Source organism: Carcharhinus amblyrhynchos, chromosome 21 (genome assembly GCF_965287045.1).
Source record: "Carcharhinus amblyrhynchos chromosome 21, sCarAmb.v2.hapA, whole genome shotgun sequence".
NCBI classification, from domain to species: Eukaryota; Metazoa; Chordata; class Chondrichthyes; order Carcharhiniformes; family Carcharhinidae; genus Carcharhinus; species Carcharhinus amblyrhynchos.
Window position 1 is genome coordinate 41,956,395 of NC_137344.1, and position 17,950 is coordinate 41,974,344.

At 43.6% G+C, this 17,950-nt stretch overlaps 1 protein-coding gene across 6 annotated transcripts in view; it reads left to right on the forward strand.

Annotated features, from left to right (window-relative positions):
* Nucleotides 1-17,950, forward strand: part of gas7b (growth arrest-specific 7b) — a 448,977-nt gene that overhangs the window by 106,354 nt on the left and 324,673 nt on the right. Inside the window, exon 1 of one of the 6 annotated variants that reach the window (XM_080209071.1) lies at nucleotides 2,927-3,021. The exons of 4 other annotated variants lie outside the window; for them this stretch is intronic. Coding sequence is in view for 1 of the 2 variants with exons in the window: in XM_080209069.1 (XP_080065195.1) it covers nucleotides 13,636-13,638 (3 nt within the window). In the remaining variant the exon portion in view is untranslated. Of the gene's footprint in view, nucleotides 1-2,926; nucleotides 3,022-13,497; nucleotides 13,639-17,950 lie in introns of those variants that run through there. One more of the 6 variants, XM_080209069.1, reaches the window with a different exon arrangement.

Below are 17,950 nucleotides of genomic sequence, written 5' to 3' on the forward strand. Positions count from 1 at the left end.
GCTTTCAACTAAAACTTTGTGAAAAGTTCTTTGTGGTATTCCACTCGTTTCCTGAAAGACGGACTATGTTTGCAGAAAGTTTGAGGAAAACCACTAAATATTTGTGAATAGAGCATATTGTACTGATAGGAATACCAGAAATTCTGAGATCGACTCTGTACTTGAGCTTTGATGTTCTTTTAGCTAGTTTGGATTAACATTTTAAGTAGCAATTTCATAAATAGTCTGAATAAATGTTAGTGCCATCACTTGATACTGCTTCATACTGCTCTTTAATTACCTTGACCCAAAGACGTGCTGGTTAGGTGCATTGGCCATGCTAAATTCTCCCTCAGTGTACCCTGACAGGCGCCAGAATGTGGTGACTAGGGGATTTTCACAGTAACTTCATTGCAGTGTCAATGTAAGCCTACTTGTGACTAATAAATAAACTTTAAACTTTACAACTTTGATCCTCAGCTCTGGAGGCCCCTCGTTAAACCTCTTCATCTCTTTAAATTTCCCTCTCCTGTTAGGGGCTTCTCAAAACCTAAATCTTCGACAAAGCTTTTGGTCCCCTTTCCTAATGTCCTCTTGTGTGACTTGGTTTCAGATTTGGTTTTATAACAATCCTGTCAAGGGTTTACCATGTTAAAATGTGTTATCTAACTGAAAACTGCTGTTCACTATTGTCTTTGGTAATCATCCCCAACTCCTTTACTGTTTCTTGGTCATGCTGTCCTAAATGAAACACCTTGGCCAAATTTGTTGAACTAAATGACATTACACAATGTAAGTTGTTTGTCATTGCCAAAGTTTCAATCAGAACTAATACTGGGGAAGGTTGCCCTCTACAAGATGAAGACTAGAATTCAGATTTGATTTATTATTGTCAAATGTATTATACAGTGAAAAGTATTTCTTGTATGCTATACAGACAAAACATACCATTCATGAAATACATAGGAGAAAGGGAAAAGGAGAGGGTACAAAATGTAGCATTGTAGTTACAGATAGGCTGAAGAGAACATTCAGCATAATATATGATATGTCTTCTCAAAAGTCTGATGGTAGCAGGGAAGAAGCTATTCTTGAGTCGGTTGTTACGTGCATCTTTTTCCCAACGGATGACGGGAGTATATCTGGGGTGTGAGGGGAGCCCTTGATTTAAGCTGGCTTTTTTTGCAAGGCAGCGGGAAGTGTAGACTGAGTCAATGGATGGGAGGCTGGTTTGCATGATGGTCCGGACTACATTCACAACCCTTTGTAGTTTCTTACAACCTTGTCAGAGCAGGAGCCCACGGCTGGATTGTCCGGTCTCGCTGCAGCGGATGCAGTTTTAGCTGAACACCAAATTCTCAATTCTTGTTGGCAGTAGCGATGGGGTGAACATGGTGAGAGAGCTGAAATTGTGAAGCTGTTCACACAGCGTACAGACAAATCCCTGTCCTTGAAATAATATGAGCAGAACTGAATTGGATTATTTGAAGCTGGACAGTATTTTTGCAATGGGAGGATGAGCAACGACAGTTGATCTGTTGTCAGAGTTCCAACTGTGTACCTGTGTGTGTGTCCACAGTGAATAGCGTTCGGTATTTGGTCAATAAAAATGTACTTTTTTTGGTAATAAAAATGCCAAGTGACCTTTTTATTCCATAAGCTTTCAGAAATAAGCCATTTACCATTTTAAATGAATGGAAACTGCAAATAGTTGTCAAAGCAAATACGGTAACAGGTATTTTAAATATTTAAGCTGCCACAGTTGACTTGAGATGGAGAGCCTCCAAGACTAACAGCAGCAAACCAGCCAATACACACAAATGATTAACTTGTTTATCTGATCCTTATCACGTCTGCTGGGGGAGGATAATACTCTTTAGGAGTTTTCAAATGTAATGCCGAGTCTTCCTGAATTCCTTTCTTCTTCCCTCAAGCGTCTTAACTGTCATCGCTGCACTGTGCTATTGCTAATAAAATGGACAAACTGGCCATAAATTTCATGATGAATCTCACAATGGCAATGCATTCTGTCAATGAGAGATGCTGCCTTTCTCCTCAAGAGAAACAGCACTATTGCTTAAGCTGGGGGGAGGGGTGGAGGAGGGAAGGTTGTTCTGCAGCCCGACTGACAACTGTTGGGATACCTTCCACTGTGGTGTGCTTAGCTGCTTAGCACCGGATCTGCACTTGCAGTTGGTAGTGAACATTTTGTCTGCCGCAAACATGGAAAAAATTTGAAGATGCCCTTTAGAAGCCTTGGCCCCTCAGTTCAGGGAAACGTTACTTTCAGTCAAATCTGATTCTGTTTGAAATGAATATTGTTCCTTGAAAGTGATGTTTATGTTGAGTTTTGTCTTATCCATTTCCTGACTTGGACTTGTCCTGTGCATATTTATAGTTTAAAGTATTTAAACTATCCTGGTTTTTAACGTGCCTAGTTTTCCTCCCATGGCGTCGCTCAAGGTCAGATAGAAATTGTTCTTTCCTGGAAATGTTTCTCTTAAATCTTTTATTTATAATTTTGGCTTCCATTCGTCTCTCTATTCAGCTTCCTCATGTTATTTCTCGTTATAATTTCTGTACCTCTTTTCTGTCTCCGATTCTTAATCTTGCTTCATCTCCCATGTTTTGCAAGTCCACTCTCTCTATCCTGTCTCTCTCTCTCACTTTTCACCTAATTTCACTTTATGCGCAATAACAAAGCATTTAACAGGCACCGAGAAAGAGAAACATATTTGCATCAGATAGGGGGAAAAATATGAATCATATACTGAGAGACTTGAGGTCAGGAAAGATATGAGAAATGTGGACCTATTGCTCCATGAGAATGGTATGATGGAAATTAGCCAGGAAAGGAATTTTGAGGTTGTGTAGGAGGGAGGAGTTGAAGCTACTATTTGCTGTTGGAGAGATGCAGCAATTTAAATCTAAGTCTAGGATATTTTAAGGCAGCAGCAGGAGGTTGAAGAGATTGGGAAGGACAAGAGCAAGCAGCAAGGAGGACACAGAGGATTGGCAGGAATAAAGGGAAGATTCTTGCAGGTACTTTCATTTATGACATACCTGAAGTTGGATGTGTGGAACTTCTTTTTCCTTCCAAATCTGGCGAATGGAAATCTGGTTGGACAGCAGCACGGAGCTGGCAGTGTGTGCAGTTAGTGAGATATAGATGTGAGGCAATGCCAAGAGTGTGAAGGTAAGGTGAAATGTACAAATGTTTGGTACGAATCCTGATTGAGATTGTCAGTAGGCAAGTGATGAGGTGTGGCATGGGGCAGCACAGTGGCTTCCTCGCAGTGCTAGGAACCAGGTTCAATTTTGTTCTTGGGTAATTGTTGGTGTGGAGTTTGCATGTCCTCCCCGTGTCTGCATGGGCCCCATCCGGGTGCTCCAGTTTCCTTCCACAGTCCAAAGATGTGCAAGTTAGGTGGATTAGCCATGGTAAACGTGTGTGGCTATGGGGATATGATGGGGGAATGGGACTGGGTAAGGTCTCTGTCAAAGAGTTGGTGCAGACCCGATGGGCTGAATGGCCTCTTCTGCACTGGAGGGATTCTAGGAGCTGTATTGAACTGAGACTAGTGGTAAGATATTCCATTTGAAAATTCATTCACTAACCTTGACCACTTGTGTGGGCACCCAACATGTGGTCATGCATTCAGCCCCTCTGAATTAGAATCCTGGCATTGACCTGCACTGCTATTTGTTCAATTGTCTTTTAACCATGTGTCTACCGAGCCTTCTGGTCCATTTTGGATAAAGGATTTCTCCCTCCCTTCTCAACTCTAATGCTGTGTTGTGACATTTTTGGTGCTCAATCTTAAGTGTTGTGCCATGCTTCACTGTTTGCCAGAGTAGATTCATTTGCAGAGCAACACTCAGCACCTCCCCTTTAAGATGCAAAGACTACTTTAAGAAATGCCAAGAAGTTATGATTTTGTCTCTGGCATCTGTTTTGTGTGTGTTACATATAGTCAGCAAACAGCACGATTAGCACTAGTGACATGCAAAAATCATACAAATAAACTGATAGCATTAAGATAACATGTTGCCTGTATTTCAAATAGCCACAGTTTTTAATACATTTTAAAAAAAATTCTTCATGTGGGCGTCACAGGCTGGGCCAGCATTTATTGCCCATCTCTAATTGCCTTTGTGGTGGTGGTGAGCTGCCATTTTGGGCTACTGCTGTCCACGTGGTGTAGGTACACCCGCAGAGGGAGTTTCAGGATTTTGACCCAGTGACAGTGAAGGAACAATGATATATTTCCAAATCAGGATGGTGTGGATGGAGGGGAGCATGCAGATAGAAGTGTTCCCAGGTATCTGCTGCCTTTCTCCATCTTAATGGTAGATGATTTGTTTTATTCATTCATGGGGATTTGGGCATCACTTGCTGGCCAGCATTTATAACCCATCCTTGTTGCCCTTGAACTGAATGGTTTGGTAAGCCATTTCAGAGGGCAGTTGAGAGTCAACCGCATTGTTGTGACTCTGAAGTCACATGTAGGCAAAACCAGGTAAGGAAGGCAGAATTCCTTCCCTAAAGGACATTAGTGAACTAGATGCATCTGCCATGGAGGATTTGTACCTGGCTCCCCAGAACATAAGCTGAGTTTCTGGATTAATACCACTCAGCCATTGTCTTCCCTGTCTGTGGGTTTGAAAGTGCTGTTGAACAAGCTTTTTTGAATTTCTGCAGTGCATCTTGTAGATCATCCATACTGCTGCCAACGTGCATTAGTGATGGCAGGAGTGATTTGTTTAAGGCGGTGATTGGAGTGCCAGTCAAGCAAGCTGCTTTGTCCTGGGGGTGTCAATGTTGATGGAGCTGCAGTCATCCAGGCAAGCAGAGAGTACGCCATCGTACGCCATCGTACGCCATCGTACGCCATCGTACGCCATCGTACGCCATCGTACGCCATCGTACGCCATCGTACTCCGCTACTGTGGGTGGCACGGTAGCACAGTGGTTAGCACTACTGTTTCACAGCTCCAGGGTCCTGGGTTTGATTCCCTGCTCGGGTCACTGTCTGTGTGGAGTTTGCACATTCTCCTTGTGTCTGTGTGGGTTTCCTTCGGTTTCCTCCCACAGTCCGAAGACGTGCTGGTTAGGTTAATTGGCCATGCTAAGAAATTGCCCTTAGTGTCCAGGGATGCATAGGTTAGAGGGATTAGTGGGTATAATATATAGGGATATGGGGGAATATGAGAAACTGCTGTGACAACATCACAGAACTGAGATAATTAACCTCCAGCAACCAGGACCACCTTCCTTTTGTGCTTAGTATGACTCCAACCAATGGATATTTTTCCCCCTGATTCGCACTGACTTCAGTTTTGCTAGGCTTCCCTCAAGCCACATAGTCAAATACGATCTTGATTTCAAGGGTAGTCACTGTCACCTCACCTCACCTCTTGGGTTTTGCTCTTCTGTTCATGTTTGGACAAGGCTCTAATGAGGCCAGAAGCTGAGTGGCCCTAGTTGAACCCAATCTGAGTGAATGTGAGCAGGTTATTGTTGTATAACTACCACTTGATTGCATTGTTGATGACACCTTACATCACTTTACTAATGATCGAATGTACACTAATGGAGTGTTAATTGGCTGGGTCAGATTTGTCCTTTCTTTTGTGTACTGAACATACCTGGGCAATTTTTACATAATGCTAGACTAGAGGCACGGCTAGTTCTGGAGCACATGTCTTCAGAAGTCTCCAGTTTCATTCCCTTTGGATTTTGTGGTTTGAGGTACCCGAGTGGCTTGCTAGCCCACTTGAGAGGACATCTCAGAGTCCACAACATTGACATGGCTCTGGTGTCACATGTAGGCCAGATCAGGTAAGCACAGCAGATAAGTCCATCTCTAAAGGACAGTAAAACAGAGGGTTTTACAAATGGATTCATGGTTAATGTTACTGAGACTAGGGGTGGGATTTCCCAGTCCCATGAGCAGTGGGCATCAGCGTGGGTAGGAAGAGAAAGTTTGGAGGGGCCATTGATTTTTTAATAGCTCTCCAAATGTCGCTGTCTTGTCCGCAACGATGGGACTGGAAAATCCCGGCCTAGCTTTTAATTCCAGATTTAATAATTGAATTTAAATTCCACCTGCTGCCATAGAATTAATCGTTGAATTAGTAATTGGATTATTAGCCCAATGACATTACCGATATGCAACCACCTTGCCTCCTTTTTGGGGGCTATCCAATTTAGCTCCAAAGATATTTCTGTTAAAATGAGCTTCCTCCTTGCACTCCCAAACATAAGAACATAAGAAATAGGAGCAGGAGTAGGCCAGCAAGCCCTTCGAGCCTGCCCCGCCATTCAATAAGATCATGGCTGATCTGTCGTGGCTCAGTTCCACATTCCCGCCCTCTCCCCATAACCCTTAATCTCCTCTCTCATCAAAAACCCATCAACCCGCGTCTTAAAAATATTTAGCGAGGTAGCCTCCACCACTTCAACGGGCAGAGAATTCCAGAGATTCACCACCCTTTGAGTGAAGAAGTTCCTCCTCAACTCTGTTCTAAACCGCCCCCCCTTTATCTTGAGGCTGTGCCCCCTAGTCCTACTATCCTTTCTGAGTGGGAAGAGTCTCTCCACCTCTATCCTATCCATCCCATTCATCATCTTATACGTCTCTATGAGATCTCCCCTCATTCTTCTAAACTCTAACGAGTACAAGCCTAATTTATTCAGCCTCTCCTCATAGCTCAACCCCCTCAACTCTGGCATCAGCCTAGTAAACCTCCTCTGCACTCCCTCCAAGGCCAAAATATCCTTGCGTAAGTACGGCGCCCAAAACTGCACACAGTACTCCAGCTGCGGCCTCACCAATACCCTATACAGCCACAGCAAGACCTCCCTACTTTTATATTCAATCCCCCTCGCTATGAAGGCCAGCATCCCATTTGCCTTCCTGACCACCTGCTGCACCTGCAAGCTGGGTTTTTGCGACTCATGCACAAGGACCCCGAGGTCCCTCTGCACCGTCGCCTCCTGCAGTTTTTCTCCACGTAAGTAATAATCCTTCCTACCATTATTCCTACCAAAGTGGACCACCTCGCACTTGCCAACATTAAATTCCATTTGCCATTCCCTGGCCCATTCGCCCAGCCTATCTAGATCCTTCTGTAGACTCTCCCCACCCTCCGCACAATTTGCCGTTCCACCAATCTTGGTGTCATCAGCAAATTTCGACACCCTACACTCGGTTCCCTCCTCCAGATCATCTATATAAATGGTAAATAGCTGAGGCCCCAGCACCGACCCCTGGGGCACTCCACTAGTCACCATCCGCCAATCCGAATAGCACCCGTTGACCCCCACTCTCTGCCTCCTATTTGACAACCAATCCTCTATCCACGCTAACACCCTACCCCCAACTCCATGCCCCCTGACCTTCTGCAATAACCTCTTGTGAGGTACCTTGTCAAACGCCTTCTGAAAATCCAGAAAGACCACATCCACCAGCTCTCCTCTATCCACCGCCCTAGACACATCAATTCGCCAGATATGAGCCTCCTCCTTGCACGAGGGGGCAATGGGTTGTGATTACAGAGGCTGAGGTTAGATTCCACTGTCAGTCTTCTGACCAATAGCTCTGGAATATATTGCTGAGCGGACAACGCCCAACCTTTAATGTGGGCTGCTTGAGGGTATCAATCATATTGGGTGTGCCAAGAAAGATCGGAGACTGTCTGCATTTACACTCGTGTGCAGAATTCTGCTCGTGTTTGGCAAATTGTTACTGGTTTGGGAGTGCAGGCCTGAAATGTAGATGAGGTGTAAAAGGGGCTGGGTGTGATTGGAGGGGTGGGGTGTGGTGTACTGTGGAGTAGGAATTCTGTGCTTCGGTTTTTAAAGTTGCCAAGAAATCAAACAATCCCCGAACACACTCTCAAGCTTGATTTGACACTTTGCCAGAGTTATTACCCAAGATGGTTCACACTAGATTGGGGCCACATCCCTGAGTGCTGCTGTCACCTGTTTTGTTTTGGTACAGTTATTTCAGACAGGTCTTAAATGAGACTCTGAGAAATGGCCTTCATGTCTTTGCTGTGAACAATCAGTGGAACCAATTTTTATGAATTTGTATTGGTGCTAAGAACATTTTGTTAAGGCAAATATTCAGTGAGGTAGGACTATCTATCATCAGGCACTGTCCAGATGGGCAGTGAGGTCACTTCTATGAAAGGGGAAGCAAGTATAGAAGTGGCTATTTGGCAACAGGACTTGTTTTATTTTTAACTGCTCTGATGTGAGCCGAAAGGGAAATTATGGTCTCTCTGCTTCAAATGGGAAGCAAAACCACCACCTAGTTTCTGTTTTGAACAAGCTGGCTAAGGAAGGATGGAATGAACCTACTTACTGCAAAGAGCTCTGGGCAACAATTGGAAGACTGGGAATTGGAAGTTGAGGGAGGCTGGGCCCAGTCTTGTGTCTAAAGCAGGAATCAACATTAGTGATTAGTAGAACCTTTTTGAATCTACCATGGATATGATGACTTGTAGCAGATATTTTTTAATAACCCGTTCAACAATCATCATCTTGATGAGTTAACATTCCTATTAAATTTCTGTTTTTCTGGGATGGAAAGAACTTGGCCTTGAGTCAAAATGATCTTTGAGAGGTTTGAGAGACTTTTTTTTCTTCCATCTCTCTGCTCGCAAAGGTGTTGATGCATTAGGTTCTGAGGTTTTAGTGGATGTCCTGCCTCCTTTGCCTAAGTTGTCACTCTTTATGTGTAATGTTGGATGATGAGTCTCAACAGGTTTTGTAAACTAGAGTAGTGGAGGCTTCACAGGGCCCAAACTAAGTGGCCTTCCATAAACCTGGATGAGCATTTCTAAGTAGAGTCAACTGACTGAGCTGACTGAGGAGGCTAGGCCAATTGTAGCGTCCTCATTATCCAGTCTGAGGTCAGCTATCACTGTACAGGTTAGGATTCACCCTTGGTTTGCAATGACTTTGCTCTTCACTCGATTAAAAGCTGAGACATCCAAGACCCTTAGTTTCTCCTCTGTGACTGCCCCTGCCCACTCCTTCTGCTCAAACCCTCAGCCATGCTTTCATCATCTCTAGACTTGACTCTTCAACCTTCCCACCTTTGCTGTCTGTAAAATTTGAGGTAATTCAAAATGCTTTTGCCCATATTATCACTTGCACCAAGTCCAGTTCACCCATTTTCCCTGGGCCTGTTGATCTACATTGGTTCCAAGTGAAGCAACTGCTTGATTTTAAAACTCTTATTCTTGTTCCCAAAACCCTCCATGGCCTCACCCACTCCTATAATCGCCTTGAGTCCTACAATCCTCTGACACACGTGCATTCCTCTAATTCTGGCTCCTTGAGCATCCCTGATTTTAATTCCTTATTTACTGGTGATTATGCTCAGTTATTTGGCCCTGAACTCTGGGGTTCCTGCCCTAAACTTCTGTCTTTCTCTACCCTTCTCCTCTAAGATGCTGCTTAAGACTTGCCTCTCTGAGCAAGCATTTGGTCACATAAGGAGATAGCTGCACTTTCACCTCAATGTCAGACATTATTTGATAACGTTTCTGTGAAGTTCCTTCAGATATTTTAGATAGTTGAAGACGCTATAATAAATGCACGTTGCTGTTGTTATTCTTCCAATTATACGGATCTCGTCTTTCCCTCTAACTGGAATGACGAGCGTGAATGTGAGAGGTGGTTGATGGGGAGGTGGAACCAAAATCAGTTCAACTATTTATGCGCAAAATGGCAGTTCTGACTGGATAATACAAGATCTACTTTGCATGACGTTTTATAAACGGTTTTCAACATACATTTGTAATTGAGTTCACTGGTCCAACAGTCTTTAAGAAAAGCACAACAGAAATGTTAATGGTTTTTGCGGGAGCCAGCAAAGCAGAACAATTATAGTTGCAGTCTTCCGTTCTGAGGCTTCTCTCTGACTGTAATAAGAATGAACTCTGTGCATTATTTCATCATTTCAATGTTCAATCACCGTAATTCAACCTTTCTACTGAATAGCATTCTGTATTAGACATCAGTACATTTTCTATCAAATTCTTCAAATGCTTCATTGATAAGGTAGGTTAAATCCTTCTCAATAAAAGCATTCTTCAGTTCCAGATGTCAAAAGCTGGCTTTGTAGAAACAAATTGCACAAATTAAGACCTAAGCGCACAGAGTCTAATAATTGGTAAAATTGATGAACTTTGAAAGTGTCTGTGGCAGGTACAGCTGCTTTATTTACAGTCTCGATGTTTCAGTGTTAGTTTGTTCTCCCAGCACACCCAATAGAATGAACTACGTTTCTAGCCCCAGCAACCATGCGTCTGTTGGCCCCGTTACAGATCGTGAACAGGAGATGATTCTGCTGTTTTTTAAAAAAAGTTGTTTTTCCCACATGTCAGGAAGGTATTTACAGCTGCAGTATGTGTCAGTTTAATGTGTTTACTTTCGGGCATTTTTTTTTTCCTCTCTCTTGAACAATAATGAATCTAACTGTGGCACAAGCATGTCTGTGTTGATGTGCTAGACTAGAGAGTGTTTATTGGAGACCAGCAAGGAATATTCTGAGGAAAGACCACAAAAGTGAATGTATCTTCATGAGAGAAGACATTTGTTAGCCGATGTAATTTCTGTTTTCAGAGGAGAATAAATGTTGCCGATATTAGCAAGCTATTTAATTTGTGCATTGATCGCAGAACTAGGAGGCATGAGTAAAATATATATGTCTCAAACGATGATTTTTCTTTTCCAAAGACATGAAAGTGGAGCAAAGACAGAGTAAAGTGGTTAATACTATGTTGATGAACACACTTTTTTGAAAAAAGACCTTAGTAAATACCAAGCAAAATACTGTGGATGCTTTGAAACCTGAAACAAAAACGGAAAACACTGGAAATACTCAGCAGGTCTGATACTACCTGCAGCGAAGTGATGAAAGGTTAACTCTGTTTCTCATTCCACAGACGGTGCCAGACTTGCTGAGTACTTCCAGCTTTCTCTATTTTTCTTATTATTTGTGAACACCTGGTTGAAACTAGGATTGAGAATTAAGAGTATAGTTATTTACAGAGAGAGAAAATTGAATGATATGCTGAGACTCTAGATATGCTCTAGAAATAGTCCAAAGATGTGCATATTTAGTGGATTGGCCATACTAAATTGCCCTTTACTGTCAGGGGGACTAGCAGGGTAAATGCTTGGGGTTATGGGGATAGGATTGTGGTCGGTACAGACTCAATGAGTCAAATGGCTTCCTTCTGCACTGTATGATTCTATGAAATGCTGTGTATAATGTGGAAAGAAAATAACTTTAGTTTATCGTGCAACCTTTCACAGCCGCAGGAAGTTACAAACACTTAGTGATCCATGAAGTATTTAGAGTAGTTACTGTTGTGATGTAGGAAACACACTAGCTGATACATATACAACAAGATCCCACAAACAGCAATTAAATAAGTGACCAGTTTCAATGATAAATTCTTCAAAATTTCCACTGCCTCCCAAGATCGAGAGGAAAATGTAATATTGCCCTCTAGTCAGCCTTGGCTCAGTGCGTCATCCTGGGAATCTGGAGGCTGCAGTCCCACTTGGGACTTCACACAATCAAAATTATATAATATTTGTAAATCAGCAGTGTGTGGAAAGAACAAGCTTATTGGAAGGAACTGGTTTGATGGACTTGTGTTCTTATAAGCAAGTCAACATGCCGAAGGCAGTAACGAGATTGTAGGTACAAAATCAACTGAATATCACTAAGGTATTCACCAGGGGCACAGTAGTTAGCACTGCTGTCCCACAGTGCCAGGGACCCTGGTTCAATTCCCGGCTTGGGTCACTGTGTGGAATTTGCATGTCCCCCCCGTATCTGCGTGAGCTTTCTCCAGGTGCTCCTGTTTCCTTCCACAGTCGGAAAGACGTGCTAGTTAGGTCATTGACCTGAACAGATGCCTGAGTGGCAACTAGGAGAATTTCACAGTGACTTCATTATAGAGTTAATGTAAGCCTTACTCATACAGTGAAAAGTATTATTTCTCGTGCGCTATACAGGCAAAGCATACCGTGCATAGGGAAGGAAAGGAGAGAGTGACTAATAAATAAACTTTAACTCTAATTTCAACATTTACCTTGCCTTGCCCATTTGTTATTTAGTTGACACTCTCTTGGCTACTACCTTGAATGACTCCATATCAGTGCTAAATAACAATATAAAACAAATCCTCTCAAAGGGAGAGCAGCCTATGGTCATCTGGGACTGTGGTGACGTTACCTTTTACGAATCAGTTATTGACAGTTTTGGCTAGATAACTTTGTGGAAAAACATATTGTCCAAAAGCACTACGGAAAGCAGAGGGAAGACTTTGTATCTCTCCTCTTATCCCAATAATTCTGCATTTGATTTTGCTGGAACTGTTGTGAATTGAGTGAGGCCTTTCCTCTGGGAAGGAAAGAAGAAGAATCTAGGGGCAAACAACTTCACTTTTTGCAGATTTTCTAATATCAGATTTAAAAGAAACTTGGGGGAAATGGCCACTTAATCTTTATCTGGATGTGAGAATGATGTGCAAAACATTGTTTCTTAAAGTGATGCAATTCACTTGGACCAGAACATCACAGGTGGGAATTTTATCATGCAACAAGTGCTCAGTGAGTAACCATATTAACCTGCTTGCCACATCATGATTGCAATGGAATCTCTGACATTCTGCTTCCGTGATGAGCTACTTGGAGTTTTTTTGGGGAGTTGTGCAAACTATAACCTCACCACCTAAGGTTGCTAATGTTTCTTTTGATATTTGCCTTTTGTCATCTTGCCTTGATGTAAAAGTTACATATCAGTTCTCTTTAGGTTTGGTTGATTTATTTTATTCTACTTTAGATTTTTGAGAAAGGTTGAGGGGACTAGGAGCAGTGAATCATTCTTTTACACAATCTCCTCGAGATGCTCCCACTTGCCCAGATGTCTAATCGTGGCCAAACAACTTCACTTTTTATTATGTCTTGTCATTGCCCTCCTGTGATCTTGTTCATTTTGATAAATGAACATTTCACTAGACCGTGACTTAGGCTTGAACTGCCAAATAAATTTATTAAATAGTAAAATTTAATTATGGCAATGACACTGTGGATTTCCAAAGTTTAGTGCATTCTAATGACAGTTCATCTTCAGATGGATTTTCCAGTTTGAACCAGACAGGTTGAGGAATAAATTCCATAAAATGATCATGATCAGGCAAATTTAAATAATTAGCAATTTTGAGTGAATCTGCTTTTCAGCCCTTGTATATGGCCAATGATTAGTTTTATTTAATATTGCTTTGAAGGACTGAAGTGACATTTTGTGTTAGTTATACTATTGCATGTTTTTTTAACTTGTTCTTGATTCTGGGTGTCACCTGCTAAACCAGCCTCTACTGCCCATCCTGAATTACCCTTAAAGGTGGTGGTGAGTCACCTTGAACCACTGCAGCTCATGTGGTGTAGGCACACCCATAGTTCTGTTAAGAAAGGAGTTCCAGGATTATGACCCAACAACAGTGAAGGAACAACGATATAGTTTCAAGTCAGAGATTGATGTGCAACTTGAAGGTGGAAGTGTTCCTTTGCATTTGCTGCCCTTGTCCATCTAGGTGGATTTCGAAGGTGCTATCGAAGGAATGGTGAGTTGCTGCGGTGCATCCTGTAGACAATGCGCACTGCTGTTACATTTGACAGTGGTGGAGGGAGTGGATGTTTAATGTGGTGTTTGAGATGCCGATCAAGTGAGTTTCTTTACCCTGGATGCTGTTGAGCTTTTTGAAAGTTGCTGGAGCTGCATTCATCCAGGCAAATGGAGAGTATTCCATGGCAGTCCTGACTTTTTTTGCCTTGCAGCTGGTGGGCTGGCTTTGGGGAGCGAGGACGTGAATTACTTTGCAGAATTCCCAGCTTCTGACCTGCTTTTGTGACCACAGCATTTCTATGGTTTGTCAAGTTCAGCTTCTGGGAATTGTTCCATTAGATTGGAAAATTGCCATATCACTTCCATTATTTAGGAAATGTGTGCGAGAGAGAGAGACCAGCTAACCTCACGTTATGATTTAATGTCATGCCTCAGGAAGCCTCTGTTATTAAGACTAGTGTGACTGGGCACTTGAGCAAATATAAGCTGATCAGAGAGAGACAGCGTGATGTGGCTCAGTGTCAAATAAAACTAACTCCTTTCTGACGAAACCAGTTGAATTTTTTGAGAAGGTCTCAAAGAAAGAGGACTATTTATGCATGCTACTTGATATGGAGTTCCTGAAAGGATTCTAAAACGTTTCAGTATGACTCGAGGTGAATGTTTCACGTTGTGCTGAATCTGTCCTCTTCGCTGGAATTCCTTTTAAGTACCAATCAAATTCATGCTACCTCTCCCTTGCTGTACCTCAGCTGCTTTAGCCCTCAACTTTGTAAATCTGTCCCCATACCTCCCCACCTCTCTCTCTTTAGGAAGGATAGGCAGGAGGGAAAAGGGGGGGGGGGGCGTAGCTCTGCTGATTAAGGATAGCATCAGGGTGGTAGCGAGGGATGATATTGGAGCCAAGGAGCAGAAGGTGGAATCATTGTGGGTAGAGATTAGGAACAGCAAAGGGAGGAAGATGCTGGTGGGTGTCATCTATAGGCTCCCCAATAATGATCTGGAGGTGGGGCGGGCTGTTAACGCACAAATAAGTGCGGTGTGCAGGAATAGGACGGCTGTGGTTATGGGGGATTTCAATCTGCATATCGATTGGTCGACCCATGTTGGACGCGGTGGGCTCGAGGAGGAGTTCTTGGAATGCTGCCGGGATAGTTTCCTCGAACAGTGTGTGTTGGAGCCGACGAGGGACCGAGCTATCTTGGATCTGGTGCTATGTAATGAGGCGGGTAGAATTAGGGAACTTGCGGTGAAGGATCCTCTTGGGGAGAGTGATCATTGTATGGTGGAGTTTCTGGTGTAGATGGAGGAGGAGAAAGTGGGTTCCCAGACACGCGTCCTTTGTTTGAACAGAATGAGTACGGTAGGATGAGAGAAGAATTGGCGAATGTGGACTGGGAGAGCGCGTTGGAAGGTAGGTCTGCTGAGGAGCAGTGGAGGATCTTTAAGGAGATCTTTCTTGGTGCTCAGCGGAAATTTATTCCGATGGTCAAAAAGGACTGGAGGAGGAGAGGTAATAAGTCGTGGATAACGAAGGAGGTGAAGGAAAGTGTTAAATTAAAAGCGGAGGCGTTTAGAGTAGCTAAGAGTAGTGGGCGAGAAGAGGATTGGGAGAGGTTTAAATGTCAACAAAGATTGACAAAGAAGTTGATAAAGGAGGGTAGGAGAAACTATGAAGCTGGGCTAGCGCTTAATATAAAAAAGGATAGCAAGAGTTTTTATAAATATATAAAAAGGAAGAGGCTGGCTAGAGTGAACGTTGGTCCCTTAGAGGATGAGAAGGGGGACTTAGTGGTAGGGGATGGGGATATGGCGGAGGTCTTGAATAACTTTTTTGTTTCGGTCTTCATGGAGGAGGACGTGAATAATTTGCCGGATGTTAGAGATGGAAAGGTGGTAGGACTGGAGGGTCTCGATGACATTACTGTTACTAGAGAGGTGGTGCTCGACAGACTGGAGGGGCTGATTGTGGACAAGTCCCCAGGACCGAATGGAATGCATCCGAGGGTCCTGAAAGAAATGGCGGAGGTGATAGTGGATGCCTTGATGGTTATTTTCCAGATGTCGCTGGATTCCGGGGAAGTGCCGGAAGATTGGAAAATGGCTAATGTTACGCCGTTGTTTAAGAAGGGTGCCAGGCAAAAGGCGGCGAATTATAGGCCTGTTAATTTAACGTCTGTTGTAGGTAAAATGTTAGAATCCGTCATCAAGGAGGAAATAGCGAGACATCTTGAGGGGAACTGCTTGATAGAGCAGACGCAGCATGGTTTCCTTAAAGGGAAGTCGTGTCTGACAAATTTACTGGAGTTCTATGAGGATGTGTCTAGGGCGGTGGATAGAGGAGAGCCGGTGGAAGTGGTCTGTCTTGATTTTCAGAAGGCGTTTGACAAGGTACCTCACAAGAGGTTATTACAGAAGGTCAGGGGGCATGGAGTTGGGGGTAGGGTGTTAGCGTGGATAGAGGACTGGTTGTCAAATAGGAGGCAGAGAGTGGGGGTCAATGGGTGCTATTCGGATTGGCGGATGGTGACTAGTGGAGTGCCCCAGGGGTCGGTGCTGGGGCCTCAGCTATTTACCATTTACATAGATGATCTGGAGGAGGGAACCGAGTGTAGGGTGTCGAAATTTGCTGATGACACCAAAATTGGTGGAAAGGCAAATTGTGCGGAGGGTGGGGAGAGTCTACAGAAGGATCTAGATAGGCTGGGCGAATGGGCCAGGAAATGGCAAATGGAATTTAATGTTGGCAAGTGCGAGGTCGTCGACTTTGGTAGGAATAATGGTAGGAAGGATTATTACTTACGTGGAGAAAAACTGCAGCAGGTGACGGTGCAGAGGGACCTCGGGGTCCTTGTGCATGAGTCGCAAAAACCCAGCTTGCAGGTGCAGCAGGTGGTCAGGAAGGCGAATGGGATGCTGGCCTTCATCGTGAGGGGGATTGAATATAAAAGTAGGGAGGTCTTGCTGCGGCTGTATAGGGCATTGGTGAGGCTGCAGCTGGAGTACTGTGTGCAGTTTTGGGCACCGTACTTGCGCAAGGATATTTTAGCCTTGGAGGGAGTGCAGAGGAGGTTTACTAGGCTGATGCCGGAGTTGAGGGGGTTGAGCTATGAGGAGAGGCTGAATAGATTAGGCTTGTACTCGTTAGAGTTTAGAAGAATGAAGGGAGATCTCATTGAGACGTATAAGATGATGAATGGGATGGATAGGATAGAGGTGGAGAGACTCTTCCCGCTCAGAAAGGATAGTAGGACTAGGGGGCATAGCCTCAAGATAAAGGGGGGGCGGTTTAGAACAGAGTTGAGGAGGAACTTCTTCACTCAAAGGGTGGTGAATCTCTGGAATTCTCTGCCCGTTGAAGTGGTGGAGGCTGCCTCGCTAAATATTTTTAAGACGCGGGTTGATGGGTTTTTGATGAGAGAGGGGATTAATGGTTATGGGGAGAGGGCGGGAATGTGGAACTGAGCCACGACAGATCAGCCATGATCTTATTGAATGGCGGGGCAGGCTCGAAGGGCTAGATGGCCTACTCCTGCTCCTATTTCTTATGTTCTTATGTTCTCGTCTTTTAAACACTCTGAAAACCTCCTCCTTAATCAAGCTTTTTGAAACATCTCCTGATATGGTTGAGTGTAAATTTTGTTTGATAACAGCCTTGTGAAGCACCTTGAGATGTTTTACAATGTGACAAGTGCTATATGAGCTGCTTCGCTTAAAAGGTTAGTGGCAAAAATGAGGATGTGTGGAATAAGGGGTTGCCTTTTGACTTGGGTTGGAAATGGATTCAGAGGCAGGAGATGGAGAGTTGGACGTAAGGAATATGTACTCAGTTTTACAAGAAGTAGCGTGTGGGGCACAATGTGGAGGCAGTGGGGCTCTTGGCCATTGGGTGATTCCAGCCGTACTTACCAAGGCAGTTGGATAGGAGATTCTTAGTTCTGCACATTAGCTGAAAGATGTTGTCCTGTTTCCTTTTTGACAGTGTTTTTACTAACTTGTGATTTCAGAGAGAGAGAGACATTTTTACCTGCAAGTGCAGAAACATCTAGTAAATATTCTTCAGTGTTCCACAGCACATTGGAGCACCAGCCTATCACACAGAGTGGGTTGCCATTGGTGTTTAAATCCTCCTCCTCATGTATTCCTGGAGGGAAGGAAAACACAATACGTCTTTCACCCAAAAATGTTTTCTCCCAATCTACATCATGTCAGTAGTCTGGGATATAACTCCATGGGGGATGGTTCTGCTGAGATGATAATCAGCCTCCATTATCTCTGCAGGAAATTACAGTTCAGTTTTTGCATTTCAT